At 38.1% G+C, this 17,273-nt stretch overlaps 1 protein-coding gene across 1 annotated transcript in view; it reads left to right on the forward strand.

Moving 5' to 3' along the window:
• The first annotated feature begins 4,186 nt into the window (after positions 1–4,186).
• LOC121599936 overlaps positions 4,187–17,273 on the forward strand; it is a 34,628-nt gene continuing 21,541 nt past the window's right edge. The window contains exons 1-6 of the mRNA XM_041928089.1: positions 4,187–4,356; positions 4,549–4,731; positions 12,931–14,644; positions 14,711–14,892; positions 14,977–16,699; positions 16,944–17,180. Of these exons, the coding sequence (XP_041784023.1) occupies positions 4,697–4,731; positions 12,931–14,644; positions 14,711–14,892; positions 14,977–16,699; positions 16,944–17,180 (3,891 nt within the window). The 5' untranslated portion in view covers positions 4,187–4,356; positions 4,549–4,696. The remainder of the gene's footprint in view (positions 4,357–4,548; positions 4,732–12,930; positions 14,645–14,710; positions 14,893–14,976; positions 16,700–16,943; positions 17,181–17,273) is intronic.

The raw sequence follows: 17,273 nt of genomic DNA on the forward strand, positions 1-17,273 counted from the left end.
TTCCACCATCTGGTCTCTTATAACATTCTGGGACGGATTAACCTGTAGAAATTTATGGACTTGTGTGAGTTACAAACAAAACAGTCTAAAACTGAAGTGAGTGTATATATCAGGTGGGCTTATGGTGTTCTTTCTCACCAATACATCGACACACAATTTGACGGTTTGTTCCATAACAAAATCTAGCATGCCTTCAAGTTTAAACGAAATCTCGGAGAAATTGTATGTGGTTTTACTCAGGCGTAGCACGAAGAAAGAAGCCAAAAAACTTACGTGGCAGCCAGTTCTTGGATTAAAACGAAGATTTGAAGGCTATAGATTAAAAAAACATTTCCTTCGCCAAATCTGACACATAGGCAACAATTATTGAATCCTTTCTGCCAGCAAGCAAGGAGAAGTGAACCAAATATGATTTTATACTGAAAGTGAGGAATTTATCAGAGTGCCTGTGCATATATTCTTTGGTCCTGATCTCAAAAATCGAGTACAATTGTGAAAATTTTGGATAGTGTTAGGAGTGACTCCATAGAAAAATCATCAAAGCATCCAGTTTGTTATGGATCTAACTGTCAAACAAGGTTTTCTTCCTATTTTCGTTTTTAGACGTCAAATTGCACTGGATAAGCCCAACTGATATATCAACTAACTTTGCAAAAAAACGAATGTTCTGTCATGGCAGGGATCCCAAAATATGTTGAAATATCAAAATACACAGTTTTCTTTGCACCTGTCAAAAAATTATAAGAAAAGATTTGTGCCATCCAATCTACATTGGATGGCAAAAATTGCACGAAAAAGATTCACCGAACTATGCTCGATTATCCGTTACCATGGGAAACGGTGATTTTGACAGGAGCATTCAAGCAGAAATAGTTCCGTCAAAACAAGGCTACTGAGTTACAAATAATTATTTTTCTTATAATTATTTATGTCGAAATATGTATATGCATATGTAGTATATCTCGACATACGCAATGTAACGTAACTATTGTAACCTGATCAAGTTTTAAAGGAATGTTCAGCCCACAGCATTGAACTGTCAAAAATCAACATTTACGGTGTACTACCTATTTACGGTACCAATTAAAGAAAAAATAACTTGTTTATCGTGATTTTAAAATCCCAAACACAACTATGCGAGCATAAAATCTTTCATCAAAACCACACTTTCATTGGTTTTCCGTTCTGGTTCTCATACTCACAAAACCTGCCGAACTATTGGCTGATAGCAAATCTGCCAACAAATTTGAGCTCTTCACTGTTTATTTGATATTTTAGAAAATACGCAAGCAAATGATATGAATTGTTGAAATAATATTTATGATATAATAAAAATCCGCTTTTTTTGTTTTTGTGCATAATTTCACGTTTTTGGCTATCCTGTTAGTTAGTTAAAACTGGTACAGTTATCCTATCTTCATCTTCAATTTTAATCTATAGTAATTGTTCAAAGGAATATTTACTAAATGCTTAACATGCCCATTTTGCTCCGCTTTCCCTAGACGTTTTGTACTAGTATCTGCATCAAGCCATCCAATAGCGCCCAAAAGCGTATAAAAAACCAAAAGCCAATAGCGTATTAAGAAAGAAAACCATATAGAACTACAGAGATTCCTAACTAAAATAGAATTCTTAACTGTCAAATGAAGAATTGTTGAAGTACATTTGAAGGACCGATCTGTAGTAATTTATGGACCTTTAGCAGCATAATTTCACGTTTTTGGCTATCCTGTTAGTTAGTTAAAACTGGTACAGTTATCCTATCTTCATCTTCAATTTTAATCTATAGTAATTGTTCAAAGGAATATTTACTAAATGCTTAACATGCCCATTTTGCTCCGCTTTCCATAGACGTTTTGTACTAGTATCTGCATCAAGCCATCCAATAGCGCCCAAAAGCGTATAAAAAAAAACAAAAACCAATAGCGTATTAAGAAAGAAAACCATATAGAACTACAGAGATTCCTAACTAAAATAGAATTCTTAACTGTCAAATGAAGAATTGTTGAAGTACATTTGAAGGACCGATCTGTAGTAATTTATGGACCTTTAGCAGCGATCATTTCGTAAAAACAAGCATACCCTAGTTTTATCAATAGGTGGGCAAATAAATAAACAAGCTTATTATTAAATCCGGAGCCGGTCTCGTAGTATAGTCGTCAACTCGTACAACTTAACAACATGCCCGTCATGGGTTCAATCCCCAAATAGACCGCGCCGCCATACGTAGGACTGACTATCCTGCTATGGGGGGGAATCAATTAGTCACTGAAAGCCAAAGCCCACAATTGGGTACAGGCAGGCCTTGACCGACATCGGTTGTTGAGCCAAAGAAGAAGAAGAAGATTATTAAATCCATTGTTGTTACAAAAAAAGTTTTTTAAACTCTGATTGATGTAAAAAATAATAAGATAATAATAGTATCATTACTTTTTTTATGCTCATGAATAGTCAATCAATCTTAATTTTTATAACGATTTCCTAACATTAAAATAGATGTTTTGCTCATTATTACATAAAAATAATCAATATTAAGACATGATTATCTATAAATTTGCTCATCCACGACGGTTAAACAGGCATTCAAAAAATGCTGGTTGACTTTGATATTGAAAAGACTAAAAAGTATTTAAAGATATAAAAGGTAGTTTAATCTACAATTTATTCAGCTTCTCATTCGATCCCCACACTACGACCGTCACCAGCTAAGAGAGCCGCAGTTTCTCTCCATCTCCTCGATCACCCCGATATTGTCTTCTTCGTCATCTTCGGCTTCGTTTATTCGATCGGTCGCGCTCGTAATCGTTGACCGCCTCCTTATCATCGGCCGCCGTATTAGTAGCCGCCGCATTACCAGCCGAAATCGTAGCGGCCAGGCCAAGGTCGCTACAATATAAACAGGCGTTACGCGTAACGCTAGCGTAACGTAGAGGGCCTAGCCTTGCCGAACGGCCAGACAGGGTGAAATATACAGCGACATCAAGGTGGAATGTATAATGAGGTGTAGTTATAGCGCTTTTGGCGATCCCCCCCCTGGGCTCCGATTTTGACAGATGGTTTTCCGCTTGTATATGTATTGATGGATTGTTTACGTTTTGCATGGTCAATATTTGGTGGAGATCAATTTGGGTGAATATTTTAGTGTATTAGAAGACAGCCCGTGATTTAAAATGGAAATTTTCCTTCGAGAACTTGAAGCGTTCGCCAAACGCGGAAAACTAACTGTCAGTTTTCTTCGTCGATTCTTCTTCCACCTAGCTGTCAAAACGGGCTTATAACTTGACCTGATATCTTTACGGTCCTTGAGCGACATACAATTATTTGACAGGTGAAATAGCTGTCAGACTTACAACCAGCTGATGTGTAATGTAAACAAATAACGTGTATAAAATCGCAACTAAATCCATTAAATAATTTAAATATCATGTATTTCGTTAATTTTCAATCAACAATTAATCATTTCTTTTAATGTTATGGTTAAAGCGATATTCTTTTAAATTGAATTTCGAAAGCGGATGTTGTATCTCCCCTAACCCTTTAGCTGTATCTGTCAGATATTTCACCTATTAGAATAGTTCATTTCGCTGTATATTTCACTCTGTTTGGCCGTACGGTTTCTTTGACCAATAAGCTAATATGATAAGTTTTACGAATATTTTGATATGAAACCGAAAATAGCCAGATTATTTTCTTAATTTTGATTTTGTGTGATATATATATGTATATATATGTATATATATATATATATATATATATATATATATATATATATATATATATATATATATATATATATATATATATATATATATATATATCCGGTTTTAGAAAATTTCACACAAATCTCATGGCTTCTACGATCGAATCGTGTGCCGCTACCATTTAATTTCTGAAAGGTAGAGCATAGTAACTGTTTGCAAACTGCTTTCTTCTTCACCGATGGCAATTCGTTTGTAAATTTGAAACAAAATGTAATTATTTACTGACTACTCATAAAATCCTTGTTATCAGCGAATATTCATGCTTCCTCGTTGGTGATAAAATTCTTGTTTTCAACTATTATTCGTGGGTTTTACCCATAATCAGTGAATAATTACCATTAGTATTTTACAAACGAATTGCTATCGGCGAAGAAGGAAGCAGCTTTCAAACGTAAACACAAGACTTGTTATACTCTACCTTTCAGAAATCCAATGGTAGCGGCACACGATTCGATCGTAGTGGTACACGATTCGACCGTAGTGGAAAGCGATTCAACCGTACTGGCACGGGATTCAACCGTGGATACACGCATTCGATCGTAGTGGCATGCGATTCGAAGCAGGCGGTTTGCGATTCGAACGTAGCTGGAAACAGGTGTATATTCCGATCTGCCATTATTCAAAATCCTCAAAGAAAACACAAGCTAGTACTTAAATAAGGATTTCATTTTTGAAACGAAAAACATTAAGACATTCTGCAGAAACTTTCAAGTGATTTTAGCAACAACAGTAAAAACAAAAAGCATACACAATACTTGTTGTTTAACTTTGTTTTTTTTTTCACGAGGTTTGTATAGTATCCAGCGGAACATCGAAGAAACCCCATTTGGGGTGGGCAAAGACCACAACCGAAACCGAATAGCTGATGAAGATATCGTATTGGAATTGCAGTATCAAGTAGATTGGAGAGTTTATGTTGCAATAATGCCTTACAAATGGGAGCCACGAAAAGAGCTTGTTTTGGCCGAAGGTAAGTCATTTATTAGTTGCGTTTTCACAGCCTATGTTGTGCTATAAAATATCAGTCAAACACACTTTTTCACTGAGATAGGGGAAGTCTAGTAGGCTTCGGCGAAACTTTTTCGAGTAGGGTAGGTGTACCAATTGTTCTGCTAACACCAATTGTGCTATTCACAAAAAAAATCTAAATTAAGAAAAGAATCTGACTATTTTCGATTTCATATAAAAGTATTAGTATAATTTATCAAATTTATAATCCTGATTTTTTTAATTTTATAATCCTGATTAGCTTACAAGTTTAACAATTTTTCAAAGTCAGTTAATCAGATACAGTCAACTCTCCCTTATTTGAGTAGCGCTGGGACTGTCGATTAAAGGGGATTTCAAATTACAGAGCAAAGTGTATGAAGATCAGGTGGTCTCATAGCCTGTTTTTATAGTAAAAGTTGAACGTCACTTTTTGACAGCATGGGTGAAAACATTTCCCCAAACAAGCTTTCCGACGACTTGCCTAATGCACAAACAATCTTAGAATCTTCGTTATTTGCACTTAAATACTTTAAAAAGCACTTAAAATATTTCTTATTGTGAGCTAAACCAAATCTGAACCAATTAAAATCCATTTTTGGATCAAAATAATGTCGTCGATGAGGACACCAATGTGTACTACGTATGTTTTGCTAAGAACAAAGCGAACCGTTCCTATGGAAATTCATTTCACCCATTCTGTCACAAGGAGCTTTTTTTGATTCCGAAATTAGTTGTCAATTTGTATGGGACGAGACCACCTGGTCTTCATACACTTTGTTACAGTGGTTGAAAGTGAATGAAATGTCCATACAAACAAGAAAGAGACATAACATTTAGTATGCAGCCTTAACTGTTGCTATAGGAAACTGCGAATACGATTGCCAATTTTAGCATACATCATTCAATAACTATGGCAACACCATACATAAATAAGAGGGATACAGATTTCAGAGGCTTTCCAAATAAAAGGGAAAAAATGTACTGGAAATGAGGGGACAGTATTTTTTTTTTAATTAGAGATGTTTTTCAAACTGGAGAGGTCCAATAAGAGAGGGTTCACTGTAGTCACAATAATTATTATCACATTTATAATACATTAAATTTCAATTTATACGTAAAGTAGAGTAACCTACCTGTGCCGTTCTGGTGGTACAGTCGTTAACTTAAACAACTCAATACCAAGGCCGTCATGGGTTCAAGCCCCAAATAGACCGTGCTCCCATACGTAGGACGTGATCTACGTGACTATCCTGCTATGGTAACAATAAGTCACTGAAAGTAAAGCTCACTTCATTAGTAGGCAGACCTTGACCGATATCGGTTGTTGTGCCAAAGAAGATAGAAGATAGAGCAACCTAATTCGATCCGATTCGTTGCGATTCTAATTCGTTTAAAATTCGATTATGATTCATTCACATTGAAACAGCGCAGTTTTTGATCGTTTAGTAAGGTTACATAATGATTTTAACCAGTTGAAAAATAGCACATCAATTGGTGCAAGAAAAACTGTTATGTACCAATTGTTGTGCTATCCTCATGTCTATAAGTTTTGCTGTCAGATATAAAAAAAATAGTTGGGTTGCAGTCAGGTACAAAAAACGCATTGATTTTCAATATTTAATTAACAAATTTGTAATTTTGTAATTGTTTTGTCAGATTAATCAATTCTAGCGCATGATTTGGACTAGAACAACAATTGGTACACAGCTAGCACAACATTTGGAACACATAGGAGAACAATTGGTACATGGAAGATGTTTTGGAAAACGGCTAAAAGTTGTGTAAAAAGTATCCAATTTACTAAATGTAAAAGCAATAATGTAGCTAAGATATGTGTCTATCTACTTCACCTTTGTTTGTGAATTTTTATTCAGTACCTCACATTTCTTGTTTTAGTCCAAACGCTGTACAAACACCGACAAACCGACGTGACACTTGCGTTACAAAACTGTCCCACACGAAAGTACTGTCATTTGCAATGAAGGCGAACACTTTTGTCAAAATGAGCTCTGTTCGCGGCTGCTTAGATGGAAACAACTTTTCCAAGTACAAATAGCGGATAAAGAGTGAGGCAAGATTATATGAAAATAATTGGACAAAATACCCAGAAAAATCATTTAATGGATTTCCAAATCAATAAAAATGATGTGAGAAGTGGAGAAAATATTCTTCGTTGGAAAAATAAAAAGGGGTTTTAGCAGTTTCTCCTCTGTGTCAGTGTAGTAAGCGAATCATTATAGAGATGGCGCTAGTGTTTAACGTATTTTCCAAGGTCCTTGAAAGAGAACAGGTCGACGCGCTTAGAGTAAATTGACAGAAAGCCATGGGAAAATTTTGACAGTTAAAGTGAAAATTGTTTATGTTTAGCGATGGACGTTGCTATGGAGTGAATGGGAGTTTTGTTCAGCATTTCACATTCAATTCCTGGTAGAATATTTGAAGAATTGGAATCCAATTAGAATATTACATGACTGATACAATCCAAGGATCTCATTTATCATTCGTAGCCAGGTTATAAGTAAATGACGGTATGCATATTGTACCAGTGTGTGTCGATTGGATGTTTCATTTTACTCTCAGTGTTCAATTGAAAGTAAAAAGGACTTCTTTAACCCAGTTGAACATGTTAAACATTTCGTTTTTCCATCAGGACCGTTGCAAACGGTAGTGGTTTGTGGTCACGGAATGGCAAACAATGAAAAGGTTATCAATGTTTCTGAATACAGAGTAGACTGCAATTACTTCTCCTTTATTCTCCAGAAGTGATTGACCGCAAGAAATTTAACCAATATAACCTTCCTAATAATAAATTCGTCCACTTTTGCGCGTTAACTATTAGCCGTTTGTTTGTAAACACTTTTTCATGAAACTGTCAAAAGCGAGCTGAAAATGGCAACCTAGCAACGGGCTTTGCATCGACCTGTTCTCCTTAATAGATCTTGGTATTTTCTATGAAATAAGGAGACAACTTTTGAAGCTAATTTTGTTCAAAGTGTCACGTCGGTTTGTCGGTGGTACAAACTCGTCTTTAATTGGTGCACCTATCCTTATCAAAGCTATCTATTAGCCTTGATTCGAAGGAACGATTACTGTTTGAAAACTTCTGTCAAAATCTTCGTTTCCCATAGCAACGTAACATCGAGCAGAGTTGAGCGAATATTTTTCGTGTAATTTTTGCCATCCGCTGCAGGCTGGTTAGCACGAATCTTTGTTTGTAATATTTTGTCAGGTGCAAAGAAAACTGTGTGGCATGCGGCGAGGTTCTGACCGTTCCCTAATTCAGAGGTCGAGTTATCCAGAACATTTGGTCAAAAGGCGTGGGAAAGTTTTGACAGCTGGATGAAAAAGCTTGAATAGTTTCATCGCAGCATGCATTGAGGTTTTAGTTGTTGTGCATGAAGTGGTCTGAATGCATTTTCGGTAATTTTTACGACGTAATTTTTACGTGCCCGAAATTACGACGGAATCATGTACAGTTCAAGAGGACCAAAGCTAAGAGGCTAGATTTCTGATTGTGGTCGTTTTTAAGTGATGAATTACTGAAAAAAAAAAACTACTCCATGCCACGTTCATGAGAAAGAAATGTATAGTTACACTAAGTTTTGTGCACAAAATGTACAATTAGCACTGAAAAGTGTTTGGTGGTTTGGAATCGTTTGTGAACGCTTTTTCATCTAACTGTCAAAAACAAGCATTCAAAATGGTGAATAAAAATCGAGCTATGCATTGACCTCTTTATTATATAGACTTTGCGTAACCGCGCGGCTACATGAGGTGAAATATACAGCGAAATGAACTATTCGACAAGTGAAATATCCAACAGGTACAGCTAAAGGGTTGGGAGAGACACAACATCCGCTTTCGAAATTCACTTAAAAATAATATCTTCTTAAGCAGAACATTCCCTAATTGGAAGAAATTATGAATTGTTGACTCAAAATTAACGAAGTACTCGATATTGAAGTTATTCAATGGATTTAATTACGATTTTGTAGTCGATATTGAAATTATTCAATGGATTTAGCTACGATTTTGTACTCATTATTTGTTTACATTGCACATCACCTGGTTGCTGTGATGCATTATCTAACAATTATTTCGCCTGTCAAATAGTTCATTTCGCTGTATATTTCACCTCATGTGGCCTCGCGGTAAGTATCAAGGTCCTTGAAAGAGAACAGGTCGAAGCGCTTAGAGTAAATTGACAGAAAGCCATGGGAAAAATTTGACAGTTAAAGTGAACATTATTTATGTTTAGCGATGGACGTTGCTATGGAGTGAATGAGAATTTTGTTCAGCATTTTACATTCAATTCCTGTTAGAATATTTGAAGAATTGGAATCCAATTAGAATATTACATGACTGATACAATCCAAGGATCTCATTTATCATTCGTCGCCGGGTTATAAGTAAAGGACGGTATGCATATTAAACCAGTGTGTGTCGATTGGATGTTTCATTTTACTCTCAGTGTTCAATTGAAAGTAAAAAGGACTTCTTTAACCCAGTTGAACATGTTAAACATTTCGTTTTTCCATCAGGACCGTTGCAAACGGTAGTGGTTTGTGGTCACGGAATGGCAAACAATGAAAAAAGTTATCGATATTTCTGAATACAGAGTAGACTGCAATTACTTCTCCTTTATTCTCCAGAAGTGATTGACCGCAAGAAATTTAACCAATATAACCTTCCTAATCCCGGGGGCCGGTCTGGTGGTACAGTCGTGAACTCGTACGACTTAACAACATGCACGTCATGGGTTCAAGTCCCGAATAGACCGTGCCCCCATACGTAGGACTGACTATCCTGCTATGGTAACAATAAGTCACTGAAAGCCAAGCTCACTTTCACTAGTGGGTACATGCAGGCCTTGACCGACAGCGGTTGTTGTGCCAAAGAAGAACCTTCCTAATAGTAAATTCGTCCACTTGTGCGCGTTAACTATTAACCGTTTGTTTGTAAACACTTTTTCATGAAACTGTCAAAAGCGAGCTGAAAATGGCAACCTAGCAACGGGCTTTGCATCGACCTGTTCTCCTTAATAGATCTTGGTAAGCATAGTAATATACTATTGAGGCGATTATTTCCGTCAAAATTAGCTCTGTTCGCGGCTGCTTAGATGTAAAAAAATTTCCAAAAACAAATGGCGAAGGAAGTGTGAGACAAGATTTTGTGAGAATAATTGGACAAAATACGCAGGAAAATCATTTTATAGGTTTTCAAATATCAACAAAAGAGGTGATAAGTGGATAAAACATTGCCCTTTGGAATTTGAACAGGTAAACAAGAAGGAGGTTCAGCAGTTTGTCGCTCGTGTCAAATTAGTAAGCGAATCATTATAGAGATTATAGGCGCTAGTGTGTAATGTATTTTCATTCGAAATAAGTAGACAACTTTTGAAGCTCATTTTGTTCTAAGTGCCACGTCGGTTCGTCGGTGGTTTAAGTGTCAAACATCTGTGTTGGTCAGGGGCCTCAAAAATGGAACCTACAGGTTTTTGTTGATACCTGTGATGGAGAGAGAATCATTCTCTGGCTTTTAACATCAAAACTGTTTTACATTGACAGCAGCACTCTGCTGGGTATTTTACACTTACCGAGCGGTAGTACATGTATGATTGGTACGGGAAGATGTTCATCGTCTTCCCATACTTGATTTTACGTTTTCTTCAACATCTTGTGTGTCATGTGCACCAGTCCACCATATTGTAATAGTTTCGGGTTTTTTTATACGCTATTATCCAAAAAATATTTTCGAAATAAAGCACACAAACGTTGAAAGCACGTTTTACAAATGTAAACAGTTTGTTCATGAATGTTCTCCTCAAAAAACTCCAAAATCCGACCTCATCATGATTTCTTAATGTGAGCGGCTGTTGCCCGATCATCTCATTACCGCATGGCTGAAGGGTTGAAGTAGATTCAACATCCGCTTTCGAAATATTTTCTTTAACAGAACATCCCCAAAATGAAAGAAATGATCAATTGTTGATAAAAGATTAACGAAATACTTTACATTGCAGTTGTTTATTGGAGCTTTGAGGCTAAAACATCCTTACTATTTTAGTTACCTTAAGAATATTCCTTAAAAAATGTGTTTAAAATGGCAAATCAAATTTAAAAACCATTACATGTAAAGATGAAACCCTCTTATCCGCGTTCGAGAGGAAGATTCTCAGAAGGATACTTGGCCCCGTATGTGTGGAAGGACAATGGAGGAGCCGCTATAATGACGAGCTATACGAGATGTACGGCGACCTCACTGTCGTACAGCGTATAAAGCTCACCAGGCTCCGGTGGGCTGGCCATGTTGTACGCATGGAAACGGACGACCCAGCCCGTAAAGTCTTTTTTGGCCGTCCACAAGGACAGAGGAGGCGTGGTAGGCCCAAATTGAGGTTGCAAGATGGCGTGGAGGCGTCCGCCACAGTGCTGCAAAATGTCATGAGTATCACGAGATTTTCACCAACGAAAACAATGAACATATCCCAAGCGACAAAATCGACATGCTTTCTCGCTCTCTCAGGTTTACTGATCTATTGGGTAGAATGAGAAAGCATGTCGATTTTGTTAGTTGGGATCCGTGGTAGCTTGATGCTCATTGCCAATAAAAGTGCGTCATGACATGCAGAACACGACATGTGAATACTTGAGTCCAACGCGATACTCTGACTGACAAGCTTAACTTAATGCCGGAGCAAGCATAATCATTTTTTTTTCTGGCTGTGAACAGTGCTGCCAAATGCCAATGTTTTAATCATCAACACTCACGACTGAAACGAAGCTCAAATCAGATCACGTACACAACTGAGATGATCAGTGACGATACTCAAACAGTTGGAGAATCAATCACATGCTTGGTGACATTTAGTTTAGCACCCAACTTTTGGTCACTCCCTTGGTCACGACATTGTTGTCGGCGATAATCGCGACATTCTTGGAATATACTTTGCGCGTGGGCTCTAGCAACAAAATGAGCATGCTTTCTCCCTCTATCTGTTTTGATTATCTGTCGGTTGATCATAGCGAGAAAACATGCTCATTTTGTTTCTTGGAACCACTCGCACGCACCGCATATCTCCCGTGACCATCGCGATGATTACCGACTGAAAATGTCGCGACCAAGTGATTGAACACGATTTGGTTGCACACAATGTCACCAAGACGTCCGTATGAGGCTCGCCTCTGATCATTACAGTAGAGCTCGTGACGCTGAGATGATTTTGTTTCGGTCGGAATTTGTCATGACTATGTCAGTGACATTTTGCAAAACTGATCACAGCAAAAAAAAGTCGTGCTATAGTGACTGACCAAGCGATAGTCGCAAACATGTCATGAGCATATATTAGTCACACCAACCGTTCTGATTATCCCCTATGATTATCACAATTGAGTACGTGACGCTGATATGGATTTTGTTTCAGTCAGATTTTTGTATGACATTGACAGTGACATTTTGCAGCACTGGTCCGCCATTAAAGCCGGGATAACGGACTGGCAGACGAAGGCGCGAGACCATGAGCGGTTTCGGACACTCCTGAGGCAGGCCAAGACCGCAAAGCGGTTGTAGCGCCGGATAAACAAAACATGTAAAGATGCTTTATCAACCAAAATGCCATCAGTTTCACGAAAAATAATAAAAAAATGTAAACGTGTGAATAGATTTTGTGAAACAGCTGCTCTAGTCTGCCTAATACTGGTATGATACTGGTATCTGATTGAGAGGCATCTTATTAGTCTTATATTGTATCATTATTAAATTATATTTATTTCAATTGATTGTCTCGAGGGCTGTACAACAAAAACTTAAAGCTAAACCTTATCTAGCTAAACCCTAATACTAAAATGGAGTTCATAGACAGTTTAAACATCTTAAAATCTTAGAAAAGGGAAAATCTGGTCAGGAGTCATGGAAATATTGATGGTACTGGGAATGTTATCTTATTGAGAGGCATCTCATTAGTCTTGATCACACAACTTATCCTGCTATGAAATATCTTTTGAACACACTTTTTACGAGGTTTAAATGTTAGTGGATATTGGAGCTGGTGTGCTTTTGTTCTGTGTACTTGAGCAGTTATTGGGACATGATACAATACATTTGAATTAATCACTTCTATTCTAATTTACTACTATCGTATGTTTAAAAACAAACTGTAATAATTCCTTTTTATTGCTAGCAATTCAGTCCAGGCTACTACATCAGTAGGCAACAGCCAAGAAACACAGCAAAACTTGAGAGTTTCTTCGGGAAACCAACACCAGCACAGCAATCGATTGAGAAGATTGCGCTCTGCTAGTCAATCAACTTCTGCAACTAGCTTGAACAATTTAAACAATAATAGCAACAACGCAGGGTCTACCTCCTGCTTATCTGCCGGTAATAATACAACGAATAGTACTGGCAACTCTATCATCAGCAATATTACCAATAATATTACAAGTACCACCAACAACAATACTATTACCTACAACCACAACAATTGCAGTACGCTGAGACATCAGCGCCATCATCAACATCATCTGTACACGATCCGATCTAGTACTTCTAGTACAACTTCAACAGCAGTCAACACGGGGGGTCTAATATCAAGAGTATTTGATCATAGCAACAGTAGTGGCAGAAGCGATAGCTCTCCTCATTGTACCAACACCACTAGTCCAGCTGCTTCTGTTACCAGCTGTACTACGATATCATTACCTGTCGTCTCTGAAAATTATTCTAGTAGTAGTAGTGTACCTGGATTGGGTAGTACTGCCACTGGAATTGGAAGCAATTCACGACGAGCTTCCCCTAGTGAAAAAAAAAAACATCTCCAAAATAAAAACGATGATAAGATGGATGAAAAAAAGTCACAACAACAGAAACCCCCTGTCAAACAGCATCAACACCTGCGTGATACAACCCCAATTAGTCGGAAAGGGGGAAATCGCAAAGATACAGAAGCAGAGGGAGGAAAAAGTACTTCGGCCATCAATGCAACTTCACCAAAGAAACGTAATACAGTCAGATATCACGGAATGATATCAAAGATATCCTCCGTACCTACTGATAAAGAAAAAAAAGAATCTACCGAGTCCATGGAAGATTACAAATCTGTTGGCGATATAGAAGATTATGAATTAAGTAGACAATGCCAGGAAGATGCAATTATCGCAGAACAAGATAATGTTAAAGATCATCCTTCATCTACATCAAACACAGCACATCTTGAGCATAATGAAGAAGAAACCGTGTCCAAAGACGGTGGGATACATTCTGTAGTGAATGTGAAAGAAACAAGTTGTTCGAAAGCGCTTACTAACGACTCTGGAATTGATGGTGAACAACAGTTATCCAATCCTCATTTAGATGAAAATGGAATAGTAGAAGATGAAGATGATGGGGCTTTTGGTAGTAATCCATACGACAGGAATAATGAAGTTCGCCAGAAAGATACAAGTAAAGTTAAATTACTGGAAGATGGCTCACGTGGGTCGGACAGTTCACAAAGTCGAACTATTCTTCGCTTTGTACGAAAAAGCCTGGAAAATACGGCTATGTCAGTTATATATTCGAAAAACTTCATCGAAAATGAAACGATTGAGACAGAATACCCCCGCAATCTGGACGATAATATTGAATTATTGAGCAGAGAAGCAGAAAACTTGGCTTTGCAATTTAAGCCTTCTGAAGAAAAGCTAGTGCAATATGGTCCAATATTTGATCTTGAGAAGTTTGAGGAACAACGCAAGCAACAAAAAAAGGAAGACGATGAAGATGAAGCGATTGGCATTTCTCCCTGTGGGCGTTTTCTGAAATATGATAAGGAAGTCGGAAGGGGATCATTCAAAACCGTGTATCGTGGGTTGGATACCCAGACTGGTGTTGCCGTTGCATGGTGTGAATTACTGGTGAGTAAAATATTCATCGAGAATAAGCAACATTGAAATTTAATCCGCCTTTTAATAAAATTTTAGGAAAAGAAAGTAAATCGGGTTGAGCGAACCCGATTTCGGGAAGAAGCGGAAATGTTAAAAAAATTACAACATCCAAACATTGTAAGATTTTATAATTACTGGGAAGCGGCACCAACGATTGGAAACAAGAAGAAAAATATAGTTCTAGTTACTGAGCTTATGCTTTCCGGCACATTGAAATCGTAAGTATTAGACACACAAGAAATATAATACAGAAAGTTGGTTAAAATTTAATTATAATTGCGGCATTAATAATGTTATTATAGATACTTGCGACGTTTTAAAAAAATCAATCCAAAAGTACTGAAGTCCTGGTGTCGGCAAATTCTAAAAGGGTTGCATTTCTTGCATTCACGCACACCGCCTATCATTCATCGTGATTTGAAATGTGATAATATATTTATAACTGGTACGACAGGGAGCGTTAAGATAGGAGACCTAGGATTAGCCACATTGAAAAACCGTAGCTTTGCAAAGTCGGTTATTGGTACACCAGAGTTCATGGCACCCGAAATGTATGAGGAACATTATGACGAAGCAGTTGATGTGTACGCTTTTGGCATGTGCATGTTGGAAATGGCTACCTCAGAGTATCCGTACAATGAATGCAATACACCAGCACAGATTTACAAAAAAGTGACTTCTGGTGTAAAACCGCAAAGTCTAGATAAGGTGGAAAACCCAGAGGTACGTGAGATCATCGAACGATGTATACATGATAAAAAAGAAGGACGACCAACGTGCAAGGAGCTTTTAAACTGTGAATTTTTTTGCGAAGATATTGGTATTCGGTTGGAACCTATGTCAAAAGATATTTTCCTAACAAATCCTGAAACCGTCCGTATGGAATTTCGGCTACGTATCATGGATCCTAAAAAGCGTGTTAACAAACACAAAGAGAATGAAGCCATTCAATTTGATTTCGACATTCGAGTAGATGATGCTGAAGAAATTGCTAACGAAATGTATAGATCGGGTATACTAATGGAGGATGATTCTAAAACAGTAGCAAAAATTCTCAAAGTTCAAATTCAAACATTATTAAAAGAACGGGAAGAAAGAGCTAGGCAACAACAGGTAGAACAAGAAAAAGAGACTCTCCAAAAGCAAGCACTCATTGCACAACAACTTTACCAACAGCAGCAATTGCAACAGCAGCTGGAAAATGACTTGCAAGTGACTGAACTGCAAGTTCCACAGATGACGCAACAAGGAGCTATTCAACAATCACAGCAGCAACTCTCACAGGGATATTATCAACCTTCTTCGCTTCCATCATCACAAGCACAACAAACAATATACCAACAACAGATTTCCGTGGGAAATGAGCAATTACAGCAAAACTTTCAGCAACATGCAGTTAGTAGTCAATTTGCTTTAGGGCAACTACCATTGCAGCAACCCATGTCGCAGCTGCAGCAGGAACAGCAGACACTTAATCAAATGGCTCCGAGTCAACCAACTCAAGCTAATATAGCTCCAACACAGCAACCTAATTATATTTCACAGCAAGTATTTGTCGATTCCCAGCAACAGCAGCAATATCTCCTACAATTACAACAGCAAACGACACATCAAGGACAATCTCAAGGAACAAATCTGCAATATATAAACCAAATCGGTGCACAACAACAATTGGTGCAACAAATTTTACATCTACAACAACAAAATTTAGCTATGATGCAACAACAGCAGCAACAAGCCGAGTTACAAGAACAAATATCTACCCTAGAACAACAGCTCCAAGGTATCATACCAATTCATAGTCAACCAGCTCAAACAGCAGAACAGCAACAACTACAGCAACAAGAACAACAACAAGAACAGCAACATGAACAACAACAAACGCAAGGACAAGATGAAAAACAAACGCAAGAACAAGATGCACAACAAGCACATGGAAAAGATCGACAAGAAAAACAAGAAAAACAACAACAACCGCAAGAACAAGATGAACAACAAACACAAGGAAAAGATCAACAACAAACACAAGAACAAGAGCAAAATGAACAACAAACACAAGAACAACATGAACAACAAACGCAAGAACAAGATGATCAACAAACACAAAAACAAGATGAACAACAAACACAAGAACAAAAGCTAGAGCTAGAGGAAGAGCAAGAGCAAGAGCAGCAGCGGCAAGAGCAAGAGCAGCAGCGGCAAGAGCAAGAGCAGCAGCGGCAAGAGAAAGAGAAAGAGCAAGAACAGCAGCGGCAAGGGCAAGAGCAAGAGCAACAGCGGCAAGGGCAAGGGCAAGAGCAAGGGCAAGGGCAAGGGCAAGGGCAAGGGCAAGGGCAAGGGCAAGGGCAAGGGCAAGGGCAAGGGCAAGGGCAAGGGCAAGGGCAAGGGCAAGGGCAAGGGCAAGGGCAAGGGCAAGGGCACGGGCACGGGCACGGGCACGGGCAAGGGCAAGGGCAAGGGCAAGGGCAAGGGCAAGGGCAAGGGCAAGGCCAAGGGCAAGAGCAAGGCCAAGGGCAAGAGCAAGAGCAGCAGTGGCAAGAGCAAGAGCAAGAGCAGCAGCGGCAAGAGCAGCAGCGGCAAGAGAAAGAGCAAGAGCAAG

This window comes from Anopheles merus, chromosome 3L (genome assembly GCF_017562075.2).
Source record: "Anopheles merus strain MAF chromosome 3L, AmerM5.1, whole genome shotgun sequence".
Classification (NCBI taxonomy): domain Eukaryota; kingdom Metazoa; phylum Arthropoda; class Insecta; order Diptera; family Culicidae; genus Anopheles; species Anopheles merus.